The sequence below is a fragment of the Odocoileus virginianus genome, chromosome 17 (genome assembly GCF_023699985.2).
Source record: "Odocoileus virginianus isolate 20LAN1187 ecotype Illinois chromosome 17, Ovbor_1.2, whole genome shotgun sequence".
NCBI classification, from domain to species: domain Eukaryota; kingdom Metazoa; phylum Chordata; class Mammalia; order Artiodactyla; family Cervidae; genus Odocoileus; species Odocoileus virginianus.
In genome coordinates, this window is record NC_069690.1 from 25,111,033 (window position 1) to 25,131,994 (window position 20,962).

Consider the following 20,962-nt stretch of genomic DNA (forward strand, 5'->3'; position numbering starts at 1 on the left):
TTTGCCAACTCAGCTCTAAATACTCCTCTCCTCATTCTTCATTTCCTTTCTCAGCCCATCTTAGTTACCTTTGAATAAGTACTTATTCACCTGCAACAGTTTCCAATTTTCTGGCATTTATGCTGCCTCTCCTAACTCATCTAACATTCTTATCTACATTGTCTGCCCACCCCAACTAGCTCTCAGGTCACCTTTTGCTGTCTGGAATTCTGGTCCTGTGTAACTGACCTCTGCTCACCTTTTACATCTCTAGACATTCCCACTGCCCCCTCCTTCCTTGTCACCAGTTGACAGTTCTGTCCACACTTACCTTTTATTAACACCTCATTCCTGGTTTGTTTACCAACCCTCAGTTCTCTAACTGGCCCCAGCCACCAGTTCTGTACCAATTATCCCCAAATGCCTCTGGCTCTGTCTAATTCACCTCTCATTCTTTTTCATTTCATTATCCCATATTGCCAGTTAAGTCACTCAACTGCCATCTGTCAATTTCACTTACTCTGTGTATTTGACTTTGGAAAAGTGATTTTTTTTTTTTTTTATCTTTCACATTTCTACATTTCCTGTGTTTGCTGTCTTGATTGTGTATATTCAGCTAAGGAAAATATTCAGCATTTGAAATACGTTTATAGCTTTCCTTTCTTCTGGACCTATACATCTTTCCAGTCTTTACATTTACTCATAGTGAATTATGTGAGTGAATGATTCATTTTCTATTATATTCCCAGCACCAATGAGGAGACTCAATCCAACCTCCCAACCCAGTCCAGTCATGCAAGTACAAGAAGATGCAGACAACCTTATCCCTTTTGCCAAGTGAGTCCTCCCCACATAGTGGGGGAGGGGGGATGAGACAGAGGCAGGATTCCATGTCTGGGTTCTTCCCCAGGTGTAGTATGAAATCTCAGTACCTGGCTCTCAGGGGATTGGTGATTTATTCATTTACTCAGCAAATTATTTTTGAACACTATAGTGTTTTAGGCACTGAATATTAGGCATTTGGGATTCAGCAATTAGAAAGATAGGGGTCCTGCTCATAGAGCCAACATTCTACAGGGAGTAAATAGAATGTGTATATGAATAAATATAATTTCAAATAGTAGTAAGCACATGAAAAAATAAAACAAATGTACAGTATAAGTAGAATGTCTCTGAGACACAAGTATATAGAGTGTGACTGTGGAAGGGGAAGAGGAGATGAGTTTGAATTGAGATCTGAAAAATGAGAAGGAGCCAGTCTGCTAAGATCCAGGGGATAGAAGAAGGAATAGTAGGTTTGAAAAAACAAAATGAAGTCCCAAGAAAAGAACTAACTTTCTGTCTTCTAGGACCAGGAAGCCCATCAGCATAACTGAAACTTAGTGATCAAGGCAAAAGTGGAGTAAAGGCAGACAGGTAGAGGCCAGATCACATAGGACTGTATGGGCCATTGAAAAGAATTTGAACGTTAAGGACAGTAGAAATCAGTGGGAGTTTCTAAGCAAGGAAATGACATGAGCAGACTTTCTTTTCCTTCAGCTTTTTTATTATGGAAAATTTCAAACAACTACAGAAGTAGAGAAAATAGTAACCACGAAACCAGAGTACCATTTTTAGTCAGCTGCAATAATTATCATTAGATGGATAATCTTTGTTTTTTCTGGATACACCACTCGGCTTGTGGGATCTTAGTTCCCCAACCAACGACTGAACCTGGGCTCTCAGCAGTAAGAGTACTGAGTCCTAACCAATGGACCTCCAGGGAAGTCCCTGGTGGATAATTTTTTTCTTGATACACCCATTCAGCCTCCTGATACTTAGACCATTTTGAAGTAACTTTAAACAGGGTATTATTTCACATAATCATTTCTAAAAGATTACTCCGACTGCTCTTTACAGACTAGATTGTTGAGGGATTCAAATGGAAGCAGGGAATGGAGGAGGATGCAATTGCAATAGTCCAAAGAGGGGAAAACATGCTGGAATATGGTGGTGGGAGTGGAAATGGTGAGCGTTAGTTAAATTTGAGTGTATTTCAGATGTAGAACTCACAGGACTTGCTGATAGGTTGGATATGAAGGGTGAGGGAGAGTGAGGCATACCAGATTTTTGGTTCTAGCAACTCTTCGTTTGGGGTGCCTTTTGGCAAGATGGGGAAAGCTAGGGAGGAGGTGTTGAGTGGGCAGTTGAACCTGCAAATCTGAAGTCCAGGGGAGGAGCCAGAGCTGGAAATATAGATTTGGGAGTCATCAGCACATTGATGGTATTTAAAGTCATGGACCTGGGTGAGATCACCTACGGAGGGATGAAGATAAACGGCTGAAGCCCTGGGACTTTCTTCTGGATAGCAGGAGAGCAGACATCAGGACAGTCAGTCTGGCGGCTTTAGAAGTGATGAGAACTATTCTCAAACAACTTTGCACACCCTACCTAAAGGATATTAGTATTTCTGAGTTGTTGTTTACTTGCTAGGTCATGTCAAACCCTTTGTGACTGCAGCCCGCCAGGCTTCTCTGTCCATGGTATTTTTTCAGGCAAGAATACTGGAGTGGGTTGCCATTTCCTTCTCCAGGGGATCTTCCTGACCCAGGGATCGAACCTGCATCTCCTGCTTGGCAGGCGGATTCTTTACCACTGAACAACTAGGGTAGCCCCTAGTGCTTCTGAAATGGGGAGATATAGCAGGAGTGAACAGAGACTCTGCTCTCCTGGATCCTTGCATTGACTAAAAGGAACCTGTTGAATCACTTGAGTAGCTGGGGCTTTCCTCTTTAACAGCCCTGGTTGCTAAGTATGATGTTCTCTGGTTGTGGGGTGTAGAAGTTTGAGATTCAGTGAGATCTGAGGCTCAGACAATTGCTAATCTCCATGCTCACTCCAGCTCCAACCTCCTTTCAAATCAAAGTCTTCACCACCTTTCTCATCTAAAATGGATAAAGGAGCACATGGCCTGAGGGAGCCTGGGCAGCTGTGTGGTCCCGTGGTAAGATAAGACTCATGAATCCCTGGAGTGAGTAGGTGCTGTAAGGGAAGAGCCAGACCTGAGCCTACCTTGTCCTCACCTCAGGTGTTCTAGGGTGGTCAGCCGATCTCCACTCCCCGGCTTGCCTTCCCAAAGCCTCAGACTGACGCCCCAGCGCTATGGAGACACCTTCTGGGAGAGTCTTAGTCAAAGGCCCAGGTGGGAGAAATGGAGAAATGGGACTAACTGGAGGTGGGGAGGGGAGGCTGTACAATTTTAAACTACCAGAAAGCCTTATGGTAGCAATAAGTCCTAGTCTCAGGATAACTGCCCCACCAAGTGATGGACACGGTAGCTCCTCATGCCAGGTAGGTGGTTGGGAGAGGTTGTTAGAGAAACAACATGGATAGGGATATTCTCTTTGCATTTAGCCCCCTTTTTGTGCTTTACAGCCCCACCTGGATGGAGGAACAGTACACCCCACCCCTGCTGGTATGATGAACTTTCTGCCCTTTGACACTTCTTGGTTAAGATCACACCCCACTGCCATCCCATCCCCAGCTCCCCTTATTCCCCCTTCCCTCTGCTCTCCCCCAGCTAGTGCACTGAGCAGGCCTTCCTGCCTATGAATCAGTCATCATGTTTTCCAGATCACAGCCGTGTTTTTGTAATCTGGTCTTCCCAAGACCCCTGGTTCCCTATTTCAGTCCCAGCTCCCCCGAGAGACTCAGTTCTGCCTTTCAGCTCCCTCTCCCCATTCTCTGGTACAGAGAGCCACTGGTTGCTCCCAGCCTGGCCAGTATGGCCCTGAGGGACTCCCACCTCCTGAGGTTCTCTGCAGAAGAAAGAGGAGGAGGCCACATTCGGGAGGAATGCAGCAGGGATCTGGGGACATCCCAGCCCGGGTAAGGGCGGTCACTCATCACTTGGAGGATCTAAGGAGGCGACAGAGAATCATCAATGAGTAAGGAGAGACATCTAGGCTCTGGGAGCCAAACGGTATGGGGACAGGGTGGCTTGAACTAAGGAAGAGGTGGAGAGCTTTGAGGGAATTGGAGGTTGCTTGGGAATGTGCCATGGTCTTGGTGAGATTGAAGCAAAGTTTCCCATAATGTGGGAAGGAGGAGGGAACATGGGGGATTAGTCACCTGAGCTGAAAGGAGTGGAACCCTGGTCACTGAAGACAGGAAAGCACTCCACAGAACTGGAGGATGGTGTAGAGCTAGAGGTTACCTCTGAGCTCCTGGATGGGAAACCACTTCAGTCTGAGGGGAGCAGAAGGTTGGAAGTAGAGAGTTGGAAGTCAAATGATAACACTCCTGGGTCCCAGCAGGAACTAGTTCAGGGCGGGAAGATGAAGACTGGAGAGACAGGAAGCCTGGCCTCTCGGCCCCTCTTTCCTAAGCCTTAAGTCTCCACAGGCTGAAGAAGGCCCAGTGGGGCAGCTCTGGGGCTGCGTCTGGGGCTGCCTCTGGGCCTCTGCTGGTTGACAGTGATGGCTGTGGCTTCCCCAGCACCACAGAACACCCTGATCGGGAAGAGGAGAGGGCAGACTATCCACAGGAGGAGGACCACTTCCTCACTTCTGGCAGGGCCCAGGTATGGATGGCTGAAGAGGACTTTGGTGGGTGGTGATATGGATCCCTGGTCTTGCATGGGGAGACAGGGGAAGCCAAGAACCACATGGGATAGCTGGATGTGAGAGGAACAAAAGGAAAGGAGGCCAGATCCTTAGACTTGGGGGTACCTGGGTTTGGGGCCTAGAAAATCGGAAGACCTATTGTTTGATTCTTTTTTTTTTTTTCTTACAGCTGCTTTGGTCTCCCTGGAGTCCCTTGGGCCAGGAGGGGTCTTGTCTCTCCAGGCAGCTGGGCTCTATGGGTCCCTTCAGCACTGTCACAGCCACTAGGAACCCCTTTTACTATCCCTGGGGGGTGGAACTACAGTCTGAGGAGTAGGGAGAAACTGTCCAAGCCCAAGATGCTGGCCGTGCCTCAGGGGCCCAGGATTGGGAGTTGGAATCTCCAGTATTTGGGACATCCTTTCCTTGGCCATCTTCCTCTCCCCTCCTCTGAACTAGGCACGAACAGCGCCGATGGCTTCCCCTCTCCATCAGAGGAACCCCCCAAGGCTCCCTGCCACTATTCTCTTCTTCGTTCTGTTATTAAAAAGTAAGCAAGTGGAGCCCAGAGTTGTCTTTCTGTCCGAGATGTAGTGATGGTGAGGCTCATGGGGAGGGAGGGCTCCTTTCAGCTTCGCGATGACCCCGCCAAAATGAAGTTGGGCTGATACCCCCAGATTCAAGGAGTTGTACTCGAAAACTTAGTCCTGACCGCTCCAGTGTTCCCCACCCGGCTCTCCGGGCCGAGATCATGTCAGTCGGCGGAGCTTCCGCCTCCGGGACCCGGCATCCTGCCCCTCAGCGCGGCCGCCCCTTCTGGGACTTCCCGGCAGCCCGTCCCTCCGCCTGGCTCGCGGCCCTTGAAGCCGAGTCGCTCCGGCCAGCGCCCCACCCAGAGCCCGACGGTTGCTGACCCCAGGTTCCCGTCCCGAACCCCATCCCCTTAATTGGGAAGCCCCGCCCCGTGCGCAGTGACGTCGGACGCCGCTGTCAGCCGGCGCTGGGGGGGGGTCGGTGTAGGGTAGAATGGCCGCTGCCGCCGTCACCCGCGGGACCCCGGGAGGTAAGAGCCGGGGCCTCTCGCCCGCCTCTCCGCCCCCGCGCCAGAGGGCGCAGCTCCACCGCCCGGACTTGGCGCGCAGCGCCGGGGACCACCGGCGCTCTCCCGGGTTCGCCCTCACTCCCCGCTTCCGTCCTCCTCCCCCGCGCCAGGGGGCGCCGCTCGGCGCAGGGCCCCACAGCGGACCTGCCGGGCCGGACTGTCCTGGGGAACCCCGCACCCCGGCACCTGCCCTGCCCCTTGCCTGCCACGCGCCCGCGGACTCTGCTCCGCAGCTTCTCCAAGACATCCCTCCGTGCGGGCGAGAGGCGGAACCCTCCCACCTCGGAGCGTCTCCGCTGACCACCGCCCCTCCTGGGGGGGCCGCCCCCGGGCCCGCTCCGCACCCTGGCGGGCTGCCCATCCCGGACTGCGCACCTGCGCCCTAGGGCGGAGTCCTTACCCCAACCCAGGCTCCAGGGCTCACAGTCGTGCTCAGACGGGCCTCTTCCCCCTCTCCATTCCCAGACACCTGGCGGAGCCCGCGCTGAGAGCATCCTCCAGCTTCCATCTGTTCCCCCAGGAGGGTGGGGGCTCAGGCTGGAGCCAGAGTGGTAGATGGGGTAGGATAGGCCTGGAGGCCGAGGGAAGCAGAGGCTTTGGGGATAGAGGTACGATGGGGTGAACTAGGCGGTCAGCCTCAGGGTGGAGGATGGGTTGACCTGGGGTTGGGTAGCTGGGTCCTGGGTGTCTAAACCAGGTTCTTCTCAGGCCTCACCAATCTGGAAGAAAGGGTGGAGGTTAAGATCAGTTGTCAGATCTGCCCTTCCCCCTGGAAAAATCAAAGAGAAGGAACTCAGGGTGTGTCTTTTAAGGCCTAGCTCTCCACCCGGACTTAGAACTCCTGCCCTCCCCCCAACATCCAGGCTCTCATTTGTCAAACCATCCTTCAAGGACCGGTTGCTCTGAGTCCTAGCCCCAGGGTCTGACCCCACCGCAGCTCCAGCCTTGCCAAGAGCCAGGGCTGTAAACGCCGGCCCCACCGCCGGCCTTCTCCTTTCCCCCACCCCGCCTGTCTCTTCCTGATTACTCTGTTCTGTTGTCTCCCACTCGTGTTGGTTCCTGGCACCATGTCTGTGTTCTCCCTCTTCTCCATCCCTTGACTGTGCTCTGACATCACAGTCCAGCCCCTTCCTCTGGCTTCCTCAGAAATCACGACCCAGTTCTGTACCAGATCTCTCACCTCGTTCTCCTCATCCTTGATAGTGTGGGGGCTTCTGCCATGACCTTCTTCTCTCCCTTCCCAGCACAGACTCCCCCTCCCCCCGGCCCCTCAGGCCGGGGGTGACCTTGCCCCCTGGAGCCCTCACCATGAATACCAAGGACACCACCGAGGTTGCTGGTGAGTTCACAGTCCAGGTTTCCAAGTTGGGCACAGCCTTTTATTTTCCCCAAGTGATGGTGACCTTCTAATTCTTGGATCCCTACTCTCCTTGGCATCATTTCATTCACCACCACCACCCCACCACCCCCTCAGCCCCCCACCCCACCCCCCAGTGGTCTGGGGCCCTTTTTCCCTGGGCTCTCACAGGGATGTCTCATGCTAAGCCCTCCCTTCTCATCCCCTCTAGAGAACAGCCACCACCTGAAGATATTTCTCCCCAAGAAGCTGCTGGAGTGTCTTCCTCGCTGCCCGCTGCTGCCTCCAGAGCGGCTCCGGTGGAATACAAATGAGGTTTTCTAGGGAGCCTGGGGGATTGGGGCTCAACAGGGCCTAGTAGGCTGGAGGAGTTCCCCTCTGTGCCTTTCAACACTCTCTAGGCTCTTTGGGGATCACAGGAAAGCTATAAAGACCTGCATCTTGTAGGAGCTCACTTCTCCTTGGTATATGCACCTGTGTATAAATGCTACCACTTACGAAGTATTTCCTACAAACAGCGCACTGTGCTCAGCACTTGTCCTGCGTTTTCTCACACAGTCCTCCAGGGGTGCCGTTATCCCTGAGGTATAGATGAGGAGGCCCAAGAGGCCAGGCTGAGACTTTGGGAAGGGGACCCCCACCTGAGTGCCTCTTCTCCTCCAGGAGATTGCATCCTACTTGATCACCTTTGAGAAGCATGACGAGTGGCTATCATGTGCCCCCAAGACAAGGTGAGAAGTTTTGTGAAGATGGGGAGTAGCAGGGGTCCTGGGTTCTGTCCACAGAACTCCAGGCCAGTCCTTCCCTTATCAGGCCTCAGAATGGCTCCATTATCCTCTACAACCGCAAGAAGGTGAAATACCGAAAGGATGGTTACCTCTGGAAGAAGCGGAAGGATGGGAAGACCACCCGAGAGGACCACATGAAGCTGAAGGTCCAGGGCATGGAGGTAAGCAAGGCCTCCAGCACACCTGCCCTAGCCCCCACTTTTCCCTAAGAGCTGGGTTCCAGCCCTGCCAGGGCTTGGTGACCTTCTCTGCCTGCCACCCTCCCAGTTAGTCACTCTTCACTTCTCACTCACTCAGGATCAGCTGGGTGGTTGCTCAGCCCACTCTCTGCTTTCCCTCCATGACCCAATTCTCCAGGGCTCAGGCCACGCCTCCCCCTGGAGGCCGCAGATGCCCAATCCCCTTACTTCTCTTGCATTTCCCTCAGGGGTCTGACAGTACTTAGTACCTCAAAGCACAGGTTTCTCTTCTCTCAAATCATTGCTCCTCATCTCAGTTGTGTTATTGCCCTGCTCTCTGATTTCTGGATAGTCCCATGTCTCAAATCTGGTCCTTGTTGTAAGGTCCTGGCCCCACTGTCCCCTCCTCTTCACCGCGGGGTGACTTGGGTGCTGGGTTGTGAAAGGTGTGGGGAATAGATGGGGGTGGGTACGGGTTAAAGAGGAACTGGTGGCAAGATTGGGATTCCTGCAAAGGGACTGAACAGAGGAGGAGTTGGGGAGCAGACTAGCCCTCCCCCCACCCCAGCCTGTCTCCTGGCAGTGTCTCTATGGCTGCTACGTTCACTCTTCCATCGTCCCCACATTCCATCGGCGCTGCTACTGGCTGCTCCAGGTGAGGACGGAAGGGCTCAGGGAGACAGTCTACCTGGCTCTTTGAGGGAGGTGGGGGTCTGCAGGAATGAAGGGGAAGGATGACGAGGTTCTGAGTGTGGAAAGGAGACTGGGAAGAAGAGAAAGGGATTTGGGAATGGAGAGAGCCAGAACTTGGGAGCGTGAGGCTAGGGGTTCCTGGGGAGAAAGTGAGGACTAGGAGGCTAAGCCCCTGGACATCAGGACCCCATAGCGCACTGTGTGTACCCTTGTGCCCGCAGAACCCTGACATCGTGCTTGTGCACTACCTGAACGTCCCGGCCCTGGAAGACTGTGGAAAGGGCTGCAGCCCCATCTTCTGTTCCATCAGCAGCGACCGCCGAGAGTGGCTAAAGTGGTCCCGGGAGGAGCTCTTGGGACAGCTGAAGCCCATGTGTAAGGCAACAGGGCCAGGACAGAGCTCCAAGGGGAGAGTGAACCCAGGGGCCTCCCATGGCAGTCAAGTTTCTATACTCAGGAGCCTGTGGGGTAACCATGTTGCCCCAAGCCAGGAGGCTTCTTTCTTGGGTGGGTGGGTGGGTGGGTACCAGGGTTCCTGGTGTGATCTAAGGTGTTTGACTATGGAGGGCAGCTGTGAGCTCCAGGTAGGAGCAGTCAGGGGGCTTCTGGCTGCTGTTCCTCTGGCTGGAAGTCTCAGAGCATCTCAGGTGCTTGGGGGAGCCATCAGAGTTCTCTGGGGCCTATTTTATGGGGGCTCTTACAGCACTTCCCCCCAACTCTCCTCCAGTTCACGGCATCAAGTGGAGCTGTGGAAACGGGACAGAGGAGTTCTCCGTAGAGCAGCTGGTGCAGCAGATCCTGGACACCCACCCGACCAAGCCTGCACCCCGAACCCACGCCTGTCTCTGCAGTGGGGGCCTTGGTGAGTGACCCCTGACATTGGAATCCTCCTTCCTCTAGTCTGCCCTTTACTCACACCAGGGGGGAATCTGTCTTGTTGGGATTTGCGTGCTTATTTGCATGACTTTTGCATGTTCCAGAAAGATGGGCCAGATGAGCAGAGGCCTTCCCGTCTGTATGCTGCCTAGTTCCTTTTACTTATTCTTGGCAGCCTGGGCACTCTGCTTTCTTCCTTTAGCAGTTCCTGGCCACCCTGGCACTACCGCTTACACACAGGCTTACCCTTATTTTTATTTGGCACCCCCTTGGTTCTGTTCTTCTGTCCTTTTTCTATGCTTTCACCTATTGCTCTCAGCTATTCCCCCAAGCCCTGGATCCTCCCCTGCAGTGTTTCTCCAAGGGGAGGGAGGGGGAGGAGAAATATTTCTGCTGCCTCCCAGTGGCCACAAGCAGTATGACACCTCTGGTATGTAGTGACTTCTCAGGAAATGCATGACAGCTTCCAGCAAGGGAGGGCTGGAGAGAGATGTGTCTTACCCTTTCTCTCCCCACCACGCCTTCCACTCCAGGTTCTGGGAGCCTCACCCACAAATGCAGCAGCACGAAACACCGCATCATCTCTCCCAAAGTGGAGCCCCGAGCTTTAACCCTGACCTCTGTCCCCCACCCCCATCCTCCTGAGCCACCTCCACTGATAGCCCCGCTTCCCCCAGAGCTCCCCAAGGCACATACCTCCCCATCTTCCTCTTCCTCTTCCTCCTCTTCCTCCGGCTTTGCAGAACCCCTAGAGATCAGACCGAGCCCTCCCACATCCCGAGGGGGTTCTTCCAGAGGGGGCACTGCCATCCTCCTCCTGACAGGACTGGAGCAGCGGGCCGGGGGCTTGACGCCCACCAGGCACTTGACTCCACAGGCCGATCCGAGGCCTCCCATGAGCCTGGCTGTGGTTGTGGGCTCTGAGCCCTCGGCCCCGCCAGCCCCTCCGAGCCCTGCCTTTGATCCTGATCGTTTTCTCAACAGCCCGCAGAGGGGCCAGACATACGGAGGGGGCCAGGGGGTAAGCCCAGACTTCCCCGAGGCTGAGGCCGCCCATACCCCCTGTCCAGCGCTTGAGCCCGCTGCTGCCCTGGAACCTCAGGTGGCTGCCCGGGGTCTCCCTCCACAGTCTGGAGCAGGTGGGAGAAGGGGAAACTGCTTCTTCATTCAGGATGATGACAGTGGAGAGGAGCTCAAAGCCCAAGGGGCTGCCCCACCCGTACCTTCACCCCCTCCTTCACCCCCACCCTCACCTGCCCCTTTGGAGCCATCGGGCAGAGTAGGAAGAGGGGAAGCCTTGTTTGGAGGAGCTGGGGGGGCCAGCGAACTAGAACCCTTCAGTCTCTCATCATTCCCGGACCTCATGGGAGAACTCATCAGTGACGAAGCTCCAAGTGGCCCTGCCCCCGCCCCCCAGCTCTCTCCTGCTCTCAGCACCATCACAGACTTCTCCCCAGAGTGGTCCTACCCAGAGGTGAGTCTCAGACTTCTCTCCTTCCTCTTGCATCCCTCTCACCCTGTGGCCAGTGACCTTATTTCCCTCAGCATCCATGGCTGCTTAGTTCTCCTCCCAGCCTCTATCTTTACAGAGTGTAGCTTCTTAACAGTTTTCACAGGCCTTCCTGACTACCCCTTTTTCCTTCCCTCCTCCTTCTACCTGTGACCTGTGGTTGTGTGAGTCCCTCAAGTGCTCCAGGGGACTTCATTCCTTTGATGACTGGGTAGGGGTGGGGAGGGCCTGGGACAGTTCCGCCTGAAGAAGAGAAAACCCAACTGGGATGTGATGGCAGACTTTGAGAAGCTGAAAGACTGTATTCATCAGTGAAGTTCTGCTTTGTGCTGCCCCAGAGATAGAAAGCAGGAACTTCTGTGGGGGTACCGGGGGGCCCCGAAAAAAGACTTCCTCCCAGTGATAGCTATCTGCAAATGGGATGGTAGCCTTGGGAGAGGCAATGAGTTCCCCGTTTCTGGCAGATTCAAGTAGAGGGCAGGAGTGTGGAGAGAAAGGACAGTGGGTGAATGTCACCCCACTCCATGTCCAATCTCGGTACCCCAGATCCTGGGGTACAGAGAGCAATAGGTCCTCTCTCAGGGTCTGAAGGAATGAAGGAGTGAGTAATTATACCCAGCAGAGAGAGCCTCGGTCACATGGCTCTCTGACTTCTGCCTGCAGGGTGGGGTCAAGGTGCTCATCACAGGACCTTGGACAGAGGCCGCCGAACATTACTCCTGTGTCTTTGATCACATCGCTGTGCCAGCCTCACTCGTCCAGCCTGGTGTCTTACGCTGCTACTGTCCCGGTATGGGGACTGGGGTTGGTAGGGGAAGGGACTGAGATATGACTGTTAGGACTCCCAGGAAGCACTGGGAACAAACGTGTTGGGTTGTTTCTGAGAACATAACAACCTCATCCAGTCCTGGGGCTGAGCCTGGTGGTTGCCCCTCTGCCACCGCCCCCCAGCAGGCAGATGAGTCTGAGCTGAGGTGTCAGAAGGTCTAGATTCTAGTCCAAGAAATCTACTGCTGAGCTGATGGGTGGTCTTGACTAAGCCTACTCCTTTCATAGGACCTTGGCCTCTCCTTCTGTAAGATCAGCCATTTGACCCAAGGGGACTCTCATGCCCAGGCCCACTGACTCCAATCCAAGGAGAGTCTCTCGGGAGAATGAGAAGGGAGTGATGTTGGTCTCCTCCAACCAGTTCTGAGAGTGGGACATTGGCTTCAAGACCTGTGCTGTCCAGTATGTTAGCTATGAGCCACATGTGCCTATTGAAATTAATAGTTCAGATTAAATGAAGTTTCAAGTTCAGCTCTGCCGTCACACTAACCACATTTTGGTGCTCAGTGGCCACATGTGCTCGTGTTCCCCTAGGGGACAGTGCAGATGCAGGATGTCTCCAACACTAAGGAAAGTTCTTTTGGACAGCACTGGTCTGGATGTCATTGCCAAGGTTCATCTCTGCCCTCCTGCCCCCCGCTTTGCCCTCACCTGACACCCAGCAGTGTTGCTGGGACCCCAAGGACCGCTGGACACGTCGACAGCTTTGCTCTGTCAGTGTGTCCTCCCCGAGTCTCAGCAGCCCTGTTCAGTGGTGGATGGCAGGAGAGGGACTGAGACCAGAGACCCTGGGAATTGGGAGTCTCAGCCTCTAATCTTGGGACCAGGTCCTGGTGGCTTCATTCTCAAGGCTATAGATATTGAGATCCTGGGACACTGCTCTCACTTGACCCTGTTGGTGAGCAGCTAATTCCTTTCCCCCATCTTAGTAACAGAGTTAAGGCCTCTGGACCTTGATCTTAGGAGATAAACAGATTTTACCGTCATCAAATTGTTTACATGTATAGATATCTCTACACACCTACCTCCATCTGGCTCAGTCGGTAAAATATCTGCCTGCAATGCAGAAGACCCGGGTTCGATTCTTGGCTTGGGGAGATTCCCTGGAGAAGGAAATGGCAACCCACTCCAGTACTCTTGCCTGGAAAGTCCCATGGAAAGAGGAGCCTGGAGGGCTACAGTTCACGGGGTCACAAGAGTCAGACACAACTTGGTGACTAAACTACCCATAGGTATCTGACTCTCTGCTTCTATGCCTTGGTGCTGGACAACATCCTTAACTACAGGATCTAGAACCCAAGGGGTCTCTGGCCCAGAGGAGCTATTAAGTTCTCAAATGAAGGGACTCCCTCCCCACTTAGAGCCAAGGCCACTGGAGCCAGGGCCCTCTGGGGCCACAACAGGGCAGGTAGGGGAGGTGGATGTGGAAGGACCCCCGTAGCTCTGGTGAAGGAGCCCAGGAAAGAGAGCCGTCTCGCTGATCCTTGCCCTCCCCAGCCCATGAAGTTGGGCTGGTGTCTCTGCAGGTGGCAGGGCGTGAGGGGCCCCTTTCTGCGTCTGTGCTCTTTGAGTATCGAGCCCGCCGATTCCTGTCACTGCCTAGCACTCAGCTTGACTGGCTGTCACTGGACGGTGAGTTCCTAGCCCTCTGACCCCACCGCCTTTGAGCATGACATGTTCCTAGGCCCGTCTGGACTTGGGTGGCCACCGCCTTGCCCCCACTGTACCCCTCTTCCCAGATCCTGCTTCCTTGCTCATTTCTGAAGGAGCAGCAGATTTCCTTCACCTCCTCTTCCCTGTAAACCTTGGAGGTGGCTTTGTCCCAGCACTTGTCCTGTCCATAGGAAGGGATCAAGGCCATGGGTGGGGCCGTGACAGTGCAGAGCAATATACACATGAGTGTATATGTCCCTACACAATGTATTTAAACTTTCCTATGGTTTTTTCCTCTAGTTATAAAGATAGGCATTAATTATAGAAAATTTTGAAGTTATAGAAAAGCACAAAGTAGAAAATGAAAATTCCGTGTAACAATGCTCAATAACATACACCACTTTTTAATATATCTTCATATACCAACACAGAGATGCACATACATACACGTGTGTACGTGTGTGTCTATTTGTTTAAATCCAGAGCTGTTTGTCCCCTTTACTAGTTATCCCTCCTGTGGCTTTCAGAACTGTTTCTCTGCATCTGCTTCTTTTTTGAGGTTTGTCTCCATTTCTTCCTGTTTAACCTGTGCTTTACCATCTTTCCAGTGTCTCCTGCCTCTCTCATGTCTCCATTCCTCCTTGGATTTTTGTCTTCACTTCCCCCTCCCTTCCCTATTGCTTGTTTGTTCTACATCCCCAGCTCTCCTTTGCCCTTTTTCTCTCCTCTCCTTCCTCTTGTTTATCTCCTGCTCAGCCCTCTCTACCCTCCTCCCCACCATCCCCTCTCTACCTTCTTGTCCTGTCATCTCAAAACATCCCCAGCCTCCACCTGTTTGTTTTCCCACAGCTCTGACCCCCTTCTTTTTTTTTTTTCCTGACCCCCTTCTGCCTCCCCTCCTCGTCCTTGTGTGATCTCAGGAGGGGACAGATATAGCTTGGGATGTGTGCGTGTGCATTTGTGCATGGGTGGGGGAGGAGGAGGAGAAATGGACTTGGCCATCCATCTCTGTCACCTCCCCTCCCCGCCATCCTCTTTGTGGACAGCTGCGGGGGGCCAGGAGGAGGGGGTGGTGCTTTTCAAATCAGTCTCTGAGTTCTTTGGGGCAGTGATTAACAGAGAGGAGGGACCCTGAAGTCCTTCAGCCCCAGCATGGGGGACGAAGGTAGCGTCTGGGGCAAGAAGGAACAAAATAAGCCACCCGGGAGGCGGCTGGGAATACGCGCACGTGCATGCATGTATGTGTGTGAGATCTGGGGCGTGTGTGTGTGTGTGTGTGAGAGAGAGAGAGATCTGGGGCAACTGGGGCTGGACACCCAACAGGGAGTCCTACCGTCTCTATGTCTTGAAGGACACAGTCTTGGTTCTGCATTCAGGTCCTAGGTGGACACATGGTATGAGAGCCCTGGACTGAGGACTGGTCCTGGGGGGCTCTATTCAGAAGGTGGGGGGGGGGGGTAAAGGGCTGTTGTATGAAGAAGAGGAAAGGATATGCTTGTGTCTTCATCACTCAGACCCTGGGACAGGATCTAGCTTTGTTGCCCAGGGCATCCCCTGGACCCTGCTCACTGAGCCCCCCATGCCCACTCCTCTTCCCCCCAGACAACCAGTTCCGGATGTCCATCTTGGAACGACTGGAGCAGATGGAGAAGCGGATGGCAGAGATTGCAGCAGCTGGGCAGGCCCCCTGCCAGGCTCCTGACGCCCCTCCAATTCAGGTACCTCCATGAGGGCACTCTACAGTGGGGAGCAGGGGCAGGGTCTTCCTGTAGAAATCAGCTCTAGTGTGTGACTCCCTCGCTGTCCAGGCCCCAGCCAGTCCCCTTCCCTTCTCCGTGACATCACCCTGCTCCCACCCCCACCCCGTGCCAGGAGTGGCTATTCTGGGCACCCTCTTGGCATGACAAGCTTCAGACTATTTCTGGTCTGAAGGAGGGTGGAGGTGAGGGTGGGGGAGGGGATCCAAGAAGTCGGGCTCAGCACTCTGAGGGTTCCACATCTCTGAGGAAAGAAGGCTGGAGAGGACTCTAGGTTCTGAGGGGGAGAAGCCATCTATGGATATGGCACTGATCTGAGCCAAAGTGAAAACACTACATGCAGGCATGAGGTCTGGCTGCTGGAGAAAGCTGCCTGAGGGACAGGGAGGACTGACCGGCCATCAGAGGTCAGGGTGGTGGGAGCCTAGAGTGGGAATTGTAGGGAGGGGGCAGAACTGGAAGCTGAGAGGACAGGGGTGGGGTGGCTGAGGCCATCCCAGGCTGGGGATGCTCAGGTCTCTGCCTGAGGGTGTGTGCACTGCAGGATGAAGGTCAGGGGCCTGGGTTCGAGGCCCGGGTGGTGGTCCTGGTAGAAAGCATGATCCCACGCTCCACCTGGAGGGGTCCTGAGCGTCTGGCCCATGGAAGCCCTTTCCGGGGCATGAGCCTTCTGCACCTGGCCGCTGCCCAGGGCTATGCCCGCCTCATCGAGACCCTGAGTCAGTGGCGGTGAGCTGGGGCTGGTGGGAGTTGGGGTGGGGGGGGGGTGTCAGGGACTGAGGAGGAACTGGAGGCCTGCCATGGGAGCTGGGGTCACTGTGGGAAGGAAGGGGGGCTGGAACAGGGTTTGCACTTGGGGGAGTTTTAATGTCCTCTGACTTACAGTGCTGACTTCTTGACCTCCTTATGGTCGTTAATCTCTTTGATTACTCATCCTGCTGACCTTAGTGCTTACCAGCCCCTTTGATTCTGAAGTTCCTGCTGGGCCTCCTTTATCCCTAACTGGGCTCCACTGTCTCTTTCCCAAACCCTCCAGGAGTGTGGAGACGGGAAGCTTGGACTTGGAGCAAGAGGTTGACCCACTCAATGTGGACCACTTCTCTTGCACCCCTCTGGTGAGGATGCTGGTTCCTAGTACATGTGAACAATGGGAAACGGGAGCAGTTCTTCAAGGAGAAGATTGTTTGGGGGATGCAGGGAAGGAGTAATTACAGGCCCATGCCTCACCTCCACCTCCGCCCTCTTCTCCTCAGATGTGGGCTTGTGCCCTGGGCCACCTGGAGGCTGCTGTGCTCCTCTTCCGTTGGAACAGACAGGCGCTGAGCATTCCTGACTCTCTGGGCCGCCTGCCCCTATCTGTGGCTCATTCCCGGGGTCATGTGCGCCTTGCCCGCTGCCTGGAGGAACTGCAAAGGCAGGAAGCTTCTGCTGAGCCCCCACTTGCCCTGTCACCACCCTCCTCCAGCCCTGACACTGGTGAGGGTTTAAGAGGGGAATGCGGGTGGAAACACAGGCCAGGAGAAAGCTGGAGGGTGGGAGACAGTGCGAGGAGAGAGGAGGTGGTGGGGATGGGGAGGTAAGAGCAGCAAGGCCAGGGAGATGGAAAGTGAGGAGGGGGCAAGTGGTGCCTTATGCTCACACCCCCTTCCCTCCCCTCGCAGGCCTGAGCAGTGTCTCCTCACCTTCAGAGCTCTCAGATGGCACTTTCTCCGTCACATCAGCCTATTCTAGCGCCGCAGATGGGAGTCCTCCCCCTGCTCCTCTGCCAGCCTCTGAGATGACTATGGAGATGGTCCCAGGCCAGCTCTCCTCTGGTACCCCAGAGGCCCCCCTATTCCTCATGGACTATGAAGCCACCAACCCCAGAGGGCCCCCACCCTCGCCGCCTCCTCTCCCACCAGCCCTGGACGTTGGGGCTGCTCCCGAGGAAGCCGATAGTCCACCAGCTGTGGATGTGATCCCGGTACCACTTAGGTGGAGGGCTACAAGCAGGGGGGGGTGCAGGGCTGGGGTGATGCCAGCCACCACATGAAACAGAACCAGAGCCGGGCGGCAGTTTGGGAAGAAGGGGTCATTTACCCTCATTTGGGGACAGGCAAGGTAACCCTCTGCTTAAGCTTCTGTCAGAGCTTGGAAGTCAGAAGTTATGAGGCCTCAGAGGTTAAAATTCTGGAGAATATCTTCAATTAGAACTGGGTGGTAGGGGTTACCTGTTGTTCCATAAAGGGACAAGAGCGATGGCAGGAAGTGGGTAGGAGGGAGGAGCAGAGAGGTCAGAGAGGTCGGCAAGATGGAAGCGGAAGTGTCTGGCACTAACTAGGGGGCAGGGGGAGGCTTGCACATGGTAAGAGCTAAGAGTCTTGTGGAATGAATGTACCCATGAGAGAGTGGAGAATGTACCACATGCAGCAGCCTGCTTCTCTGCTAGGGCCTGGGACATATCTGCTTTAGAGAGACTAAGGGATTAACCGGGGAACACTAAAGTGCAACAGATTTAGAGAACACTCGGTAGGCGGCTTTATGTGAAACCAGCAGGAAGTGCTGCAGGCTGCAGGGCTGGAGCAGAGGCAAGGCTGGAGCTAGTCAATAAGGTGTCACATGATTGGCAAGGACTCAGCTGATTCTTGGTGAGGGGGTGGCAGACATGGCCAAGTCTGTGGGAGGAGGGGGTGGCAGACATGGCCAAATCTGTGGGAGCTGGCATGGGCAGGCTGGGTGGGACAGTGGGCAGTCAGCCTGGAAGCCTAAGCCCTTCATTTGCCCAGCTTTTGAATCCCCAAGTGCTGTACATCCTTCCTAGCCTATGTTTTCCACAACATCTCAACACAGGGCTGTACTGACTGGGACCCCAAGGAGTGTAAGTGAACCTAGAACACTGGCCGAGAAAGAGAGGGTTAATGGGGGCAGCCATCCATGAGGCCTCATTGTCAGGTGCTGATAGGAGAAAGATAGGAAGTGAACTTATGCTATGGCCTTGGCAGAGCAGGAACAGTTGGGGGGCCCCTCAAGGTTCACCCAGCTTCTCCTTCATCCAGGTGGACATGATCTCACTGGCCAAGCAGATCATTGAAGCCACACCAGAGCGGATTAAACGAGAGGACTTCGTTGGGCTCTCTGAGGCCGGAGTCACAATACGGGAGCGGACGGGAGCGGTGGGGCTCAGTGAGACCATGTCCTGGCTGGCCAGCTACCTGGAGAATGTGGACCATTTCCCCAGCTCAGCCCCTCCAAGGTGACCAGCTTAGGACAAAGCCTCCAGATCCTTCAGAGGAACATGGGAGGGAGAGAGTGAGGGAAGAAGCTGCACTATGGCCAGAGCCTTTGAGGAAGGGATTGGCACTGGCTGGCGAGCTCTGAAGTCACTCTCCAGACCCTGTTACTGGGGCTCTGCCTTCAGAGCAGCGCCCAACTGGGAGAAGAGGGACTTTAGATGTCCAGGACATCTTTTATCCCTGTGCCCTACAGCGAGCTGCCATTTGAGCGGGGTCGCCTGGCTGTCCCTCCAGCACCTTCTTGGGCAGAGTTTCTCTCCGCATCTGCCAGTGGCAAGATGGAGAGTGACTTTGCCCTGCTGACCCTGTCAGATCATGAGCAGCGGGAACTGTACGAGGCAGCCCGAGTCATCCAGACAGCCTTCCGAAAATACAAGGTCAGAGGCTTGGGGGCTTCAGGAGATGAATTACACAATCTTGAGTGGGGAGGTGATAGGTTCCCAGGACTTTGAGGGGGATAGCAATCATCCAGACAGATCTAAGGTAGGGTGAAGGGTCAAGGGACCCCAGGCACGTTGGAAGAAGAGGTCAGATGTCAGTTAGGTGGGCAGTTCCTAACTGATCCAGGTGCTGAGACTTCCTTCTTGCCACTTAGGGCCGGCGGCTGAAGGAACAGCAGGAGGTAGCAGCGGCTGTGATCCAGCGCTGTTACCGGAAGTACAAACAGGTGAGGCTGTCCTCTCTTGAAAGCATATCCACCAACCCACATGCGCACCCACTTACCCCATCCCAGAGCATCCAGAATGCTGCAGGAGCCCTAACTCCCCTTTTCTCTCCACAAGCTGACCTGGATTGCACTTAAGGTATTAGGCATGAGACCTGGGTGTGAGGCTGTCTGTGATGATTCAGCCTTTCCTTCCGTGAGCGTGTGGATTAGAGAAAGAGACTTGCATCGACTGAACTTGAAACGGGGTGGGGGGTGACCCTTAGGGGTCTGGGTCTCTGTCCCTCCATGTCAGCCCCTGCCCCTCCTCCCCACCCCTGCAGTTTGCACTCTATAAGAAGATGACCCAGGCGGCCATCCTGATCCAGAGCAAGTTCCGAAGCTACTACGAACAGAAGCGATTTCAGCAGAGCCGCCGAGCGGCAGTCCTCATCCAGCAGCGATACCGCTCCTACCGCCGCCGGCCCCCGGGGACCCTGCCTGCCCGCAACAAGTACGGCCCAACCCTCCAGCCCTCAGTGCGCACCCACTGTGTCCACGCCCACTGCCCATGGACTCCCAACACATCATCCTGCTCCTCCCCCACCCTCCCCCTGCCAAGGTCCCTAAGGGGCGGAGGGCAGGTGATTCCTGAGTGTCCGGTGCGGTCTCATCTCTTCTTCCTTCCACCAGAGGCTCCTTTCTCACCAAGAAGCAGGACCAGGCAGCCCGGAAGATAATGCGATTCCTGCGGCGCTGCCGACACAGGTGCTGCCCTTTCCTTCACTGGGGAGGACTGGGCCCCGCCGCCGCCTCCCCATCCCACCGCCCTGATCAGCCAGCCGGTCTCCTCTGATTCCTTCCTTGTCTCTCCGCAGGATGAGGGAACTGAAGCAGAACCAGGAGCTGGAAGGGCTTCCCCAACCCGGGCTGGCCACCTGACCTCTCCACTGCCTTTCTCATCACCCTGGGGGCCGCTTCTTGCAGTCTTAACAGGGAGAGGGCTCTCTGGGGGAGGGGGAGCCCCCTGTCGGCAGCTTTCCCGTCACTTCTGTGCTAGCCCATCCTGGGTCTCCACTCCCCACCCCTCCGAAGTGCTGAACTCCCTCTCCCACCCCTGCCTCCTCCTTTTCCCTCCGGGTCGCGCCCCCTTCTCTTAGTCCCCGGTTCCAGAAGACCCACGCCCCACATACCTGCATCTTCAGCTGTGACCTCCGGAGCCCTGCCTGCCCCTTCTCCACAGCTCCCTCCCTGCCTGTGCCCACCTCGGCCCCTTCCTGACTTGCCTTATTTATTTGTTCGACGCGTCTCTGAATGTATCTGCCTCGGTCCCACCTCTGCCTTCGCTACGCGCGCGCCCCTCGTGTTTCAGGGCTGACCGTGCCCCCACCCCGACTCCGCATGTTTGCGTCTGTTTCCTCCCATTCTGGCCCTGTCTTTCCCCGTCAACCGACCGACTCCGGCCACCAATCTCGGGGCCAAAGGGGGGGTGTATATAGAAATGCGCTGCGGAGTCCTGCCCCGTCCCCGAGGGGAGGGGCCGTGTACATAATGTAACATACAGAGTATAGTGAAGAATCTATTTAAGGCGCCGCAGGGAGGGCTGCACGACCGGGCTTGTGGTTCCTGGCGCGGCGGGAGCCTCCTGCCGGCTCCACGAGCACTTTCTACTTGTGCATGGGCTTGGTTTCTACGAATTGCCATTAAACATCGCTGCACCAGCCAGCCTCCGGCCTCTGTCT

General features: G+C 55.0%; 2 protein-coding genes across 14 annotated transcripts in view; both read left to right on the forward strand.

Moving 5' to 3' along the window:
* Positions 1–5,125, forward strand: part of INCA1 (inhibitor of CDK, cyclin A1 interacting protein 1) — a 6,178-nt gene extending 1,053 nt beyond the window's left edge. For 5 of the 7 annotated variants that reach the window (XM_020913054.2, XM_020913053.2, XM_020913056.2 and 2 more), the window contains exons 2-7: positions 729–816; positions 3,047–3,160; positions 3,394–3,433; positions 3,712–3,905; positions 4,363–4,540; positions 4,753–5,125. In XM_020913054.2, coding sequence (XP_020768713.2) covers positions 734–816; positions 3,047–3,160; positions 3,394–3,433; positions 3,712–3,905; positions 4,363–4,540; positions 4,753–4,899 — 756 coding nt within the window. In that variant the 5' untranslated portion in view covers positions 729–733 and the 3' untranslated portion in view covers positions 4,900–5,125. The remainder of the gene's footprint in view (positions 1–728; positions 817–3,046; positions 3,161–3,393; positions 3,434–3,711; positions 3,906–4,362; positions 4,541–4,752) is intronic. The other 2 variants (XM_070478942.1, XM_070478943.1) reach the window with 2 other exon arrangements.
* A 391-nt stretch (positions 5,126–5,516) lies between these two features.
* CAMTA2 (calmodulin binding transcription activator 2) lies at positions 5,517–20,941 on the forward strand. Of its 7 annotated transcripts, none has more exons than XM_020912880.2 (23): positions 5,517–5,625; positions 6,909–7,003; positions 7,233–7,336; positions 7,685–7,752; positions 7,835–7,970; positions 8,557–8,643; positions 8,903–9,056; positions 9,409–9,543; positions 10,091–11,031; positions 11,731–11,857; positions 13,393–13,527; positions 15,151–15,266; positions 15,850–16,034; positions 16,342–16,420; positions 16,559–16,781; positions 16,967–17,268; positions 18,341–18,537; positions 18,771–18,954; positions 19,173–19,244; positions 19,360–19,380; positions 19,565–19,734; positions 19,914–19,988; positions 20,099–20,250. In XM_020912880.2, exons 2-23 carry the CDS (start codon positions 6,973–6,975, stop codon positions 20,160–20,162), a joined length of 3,606 nt encoding a protein of 1,201 aa, XP_020768539.2. In that variant the 5' UTR covers positions 5,517–5,625; positions 6,909–6,972; the 3' UTR covers positions 20,163–20,250. The 7 variants fall into 7 exon arrangements, with proteins under 7 accessions (XP_020768539.2, XP_020768541.2, XP_020768542.2 ...); XM_020912882.2 differs by having other exon boundaries at positions 8,572–8,643; XM_020912883.2 differs by lacking the exon at positions 19,360–19,380.
* Positions 20,942–20,962: the final 21 nt, after the last annotated feature.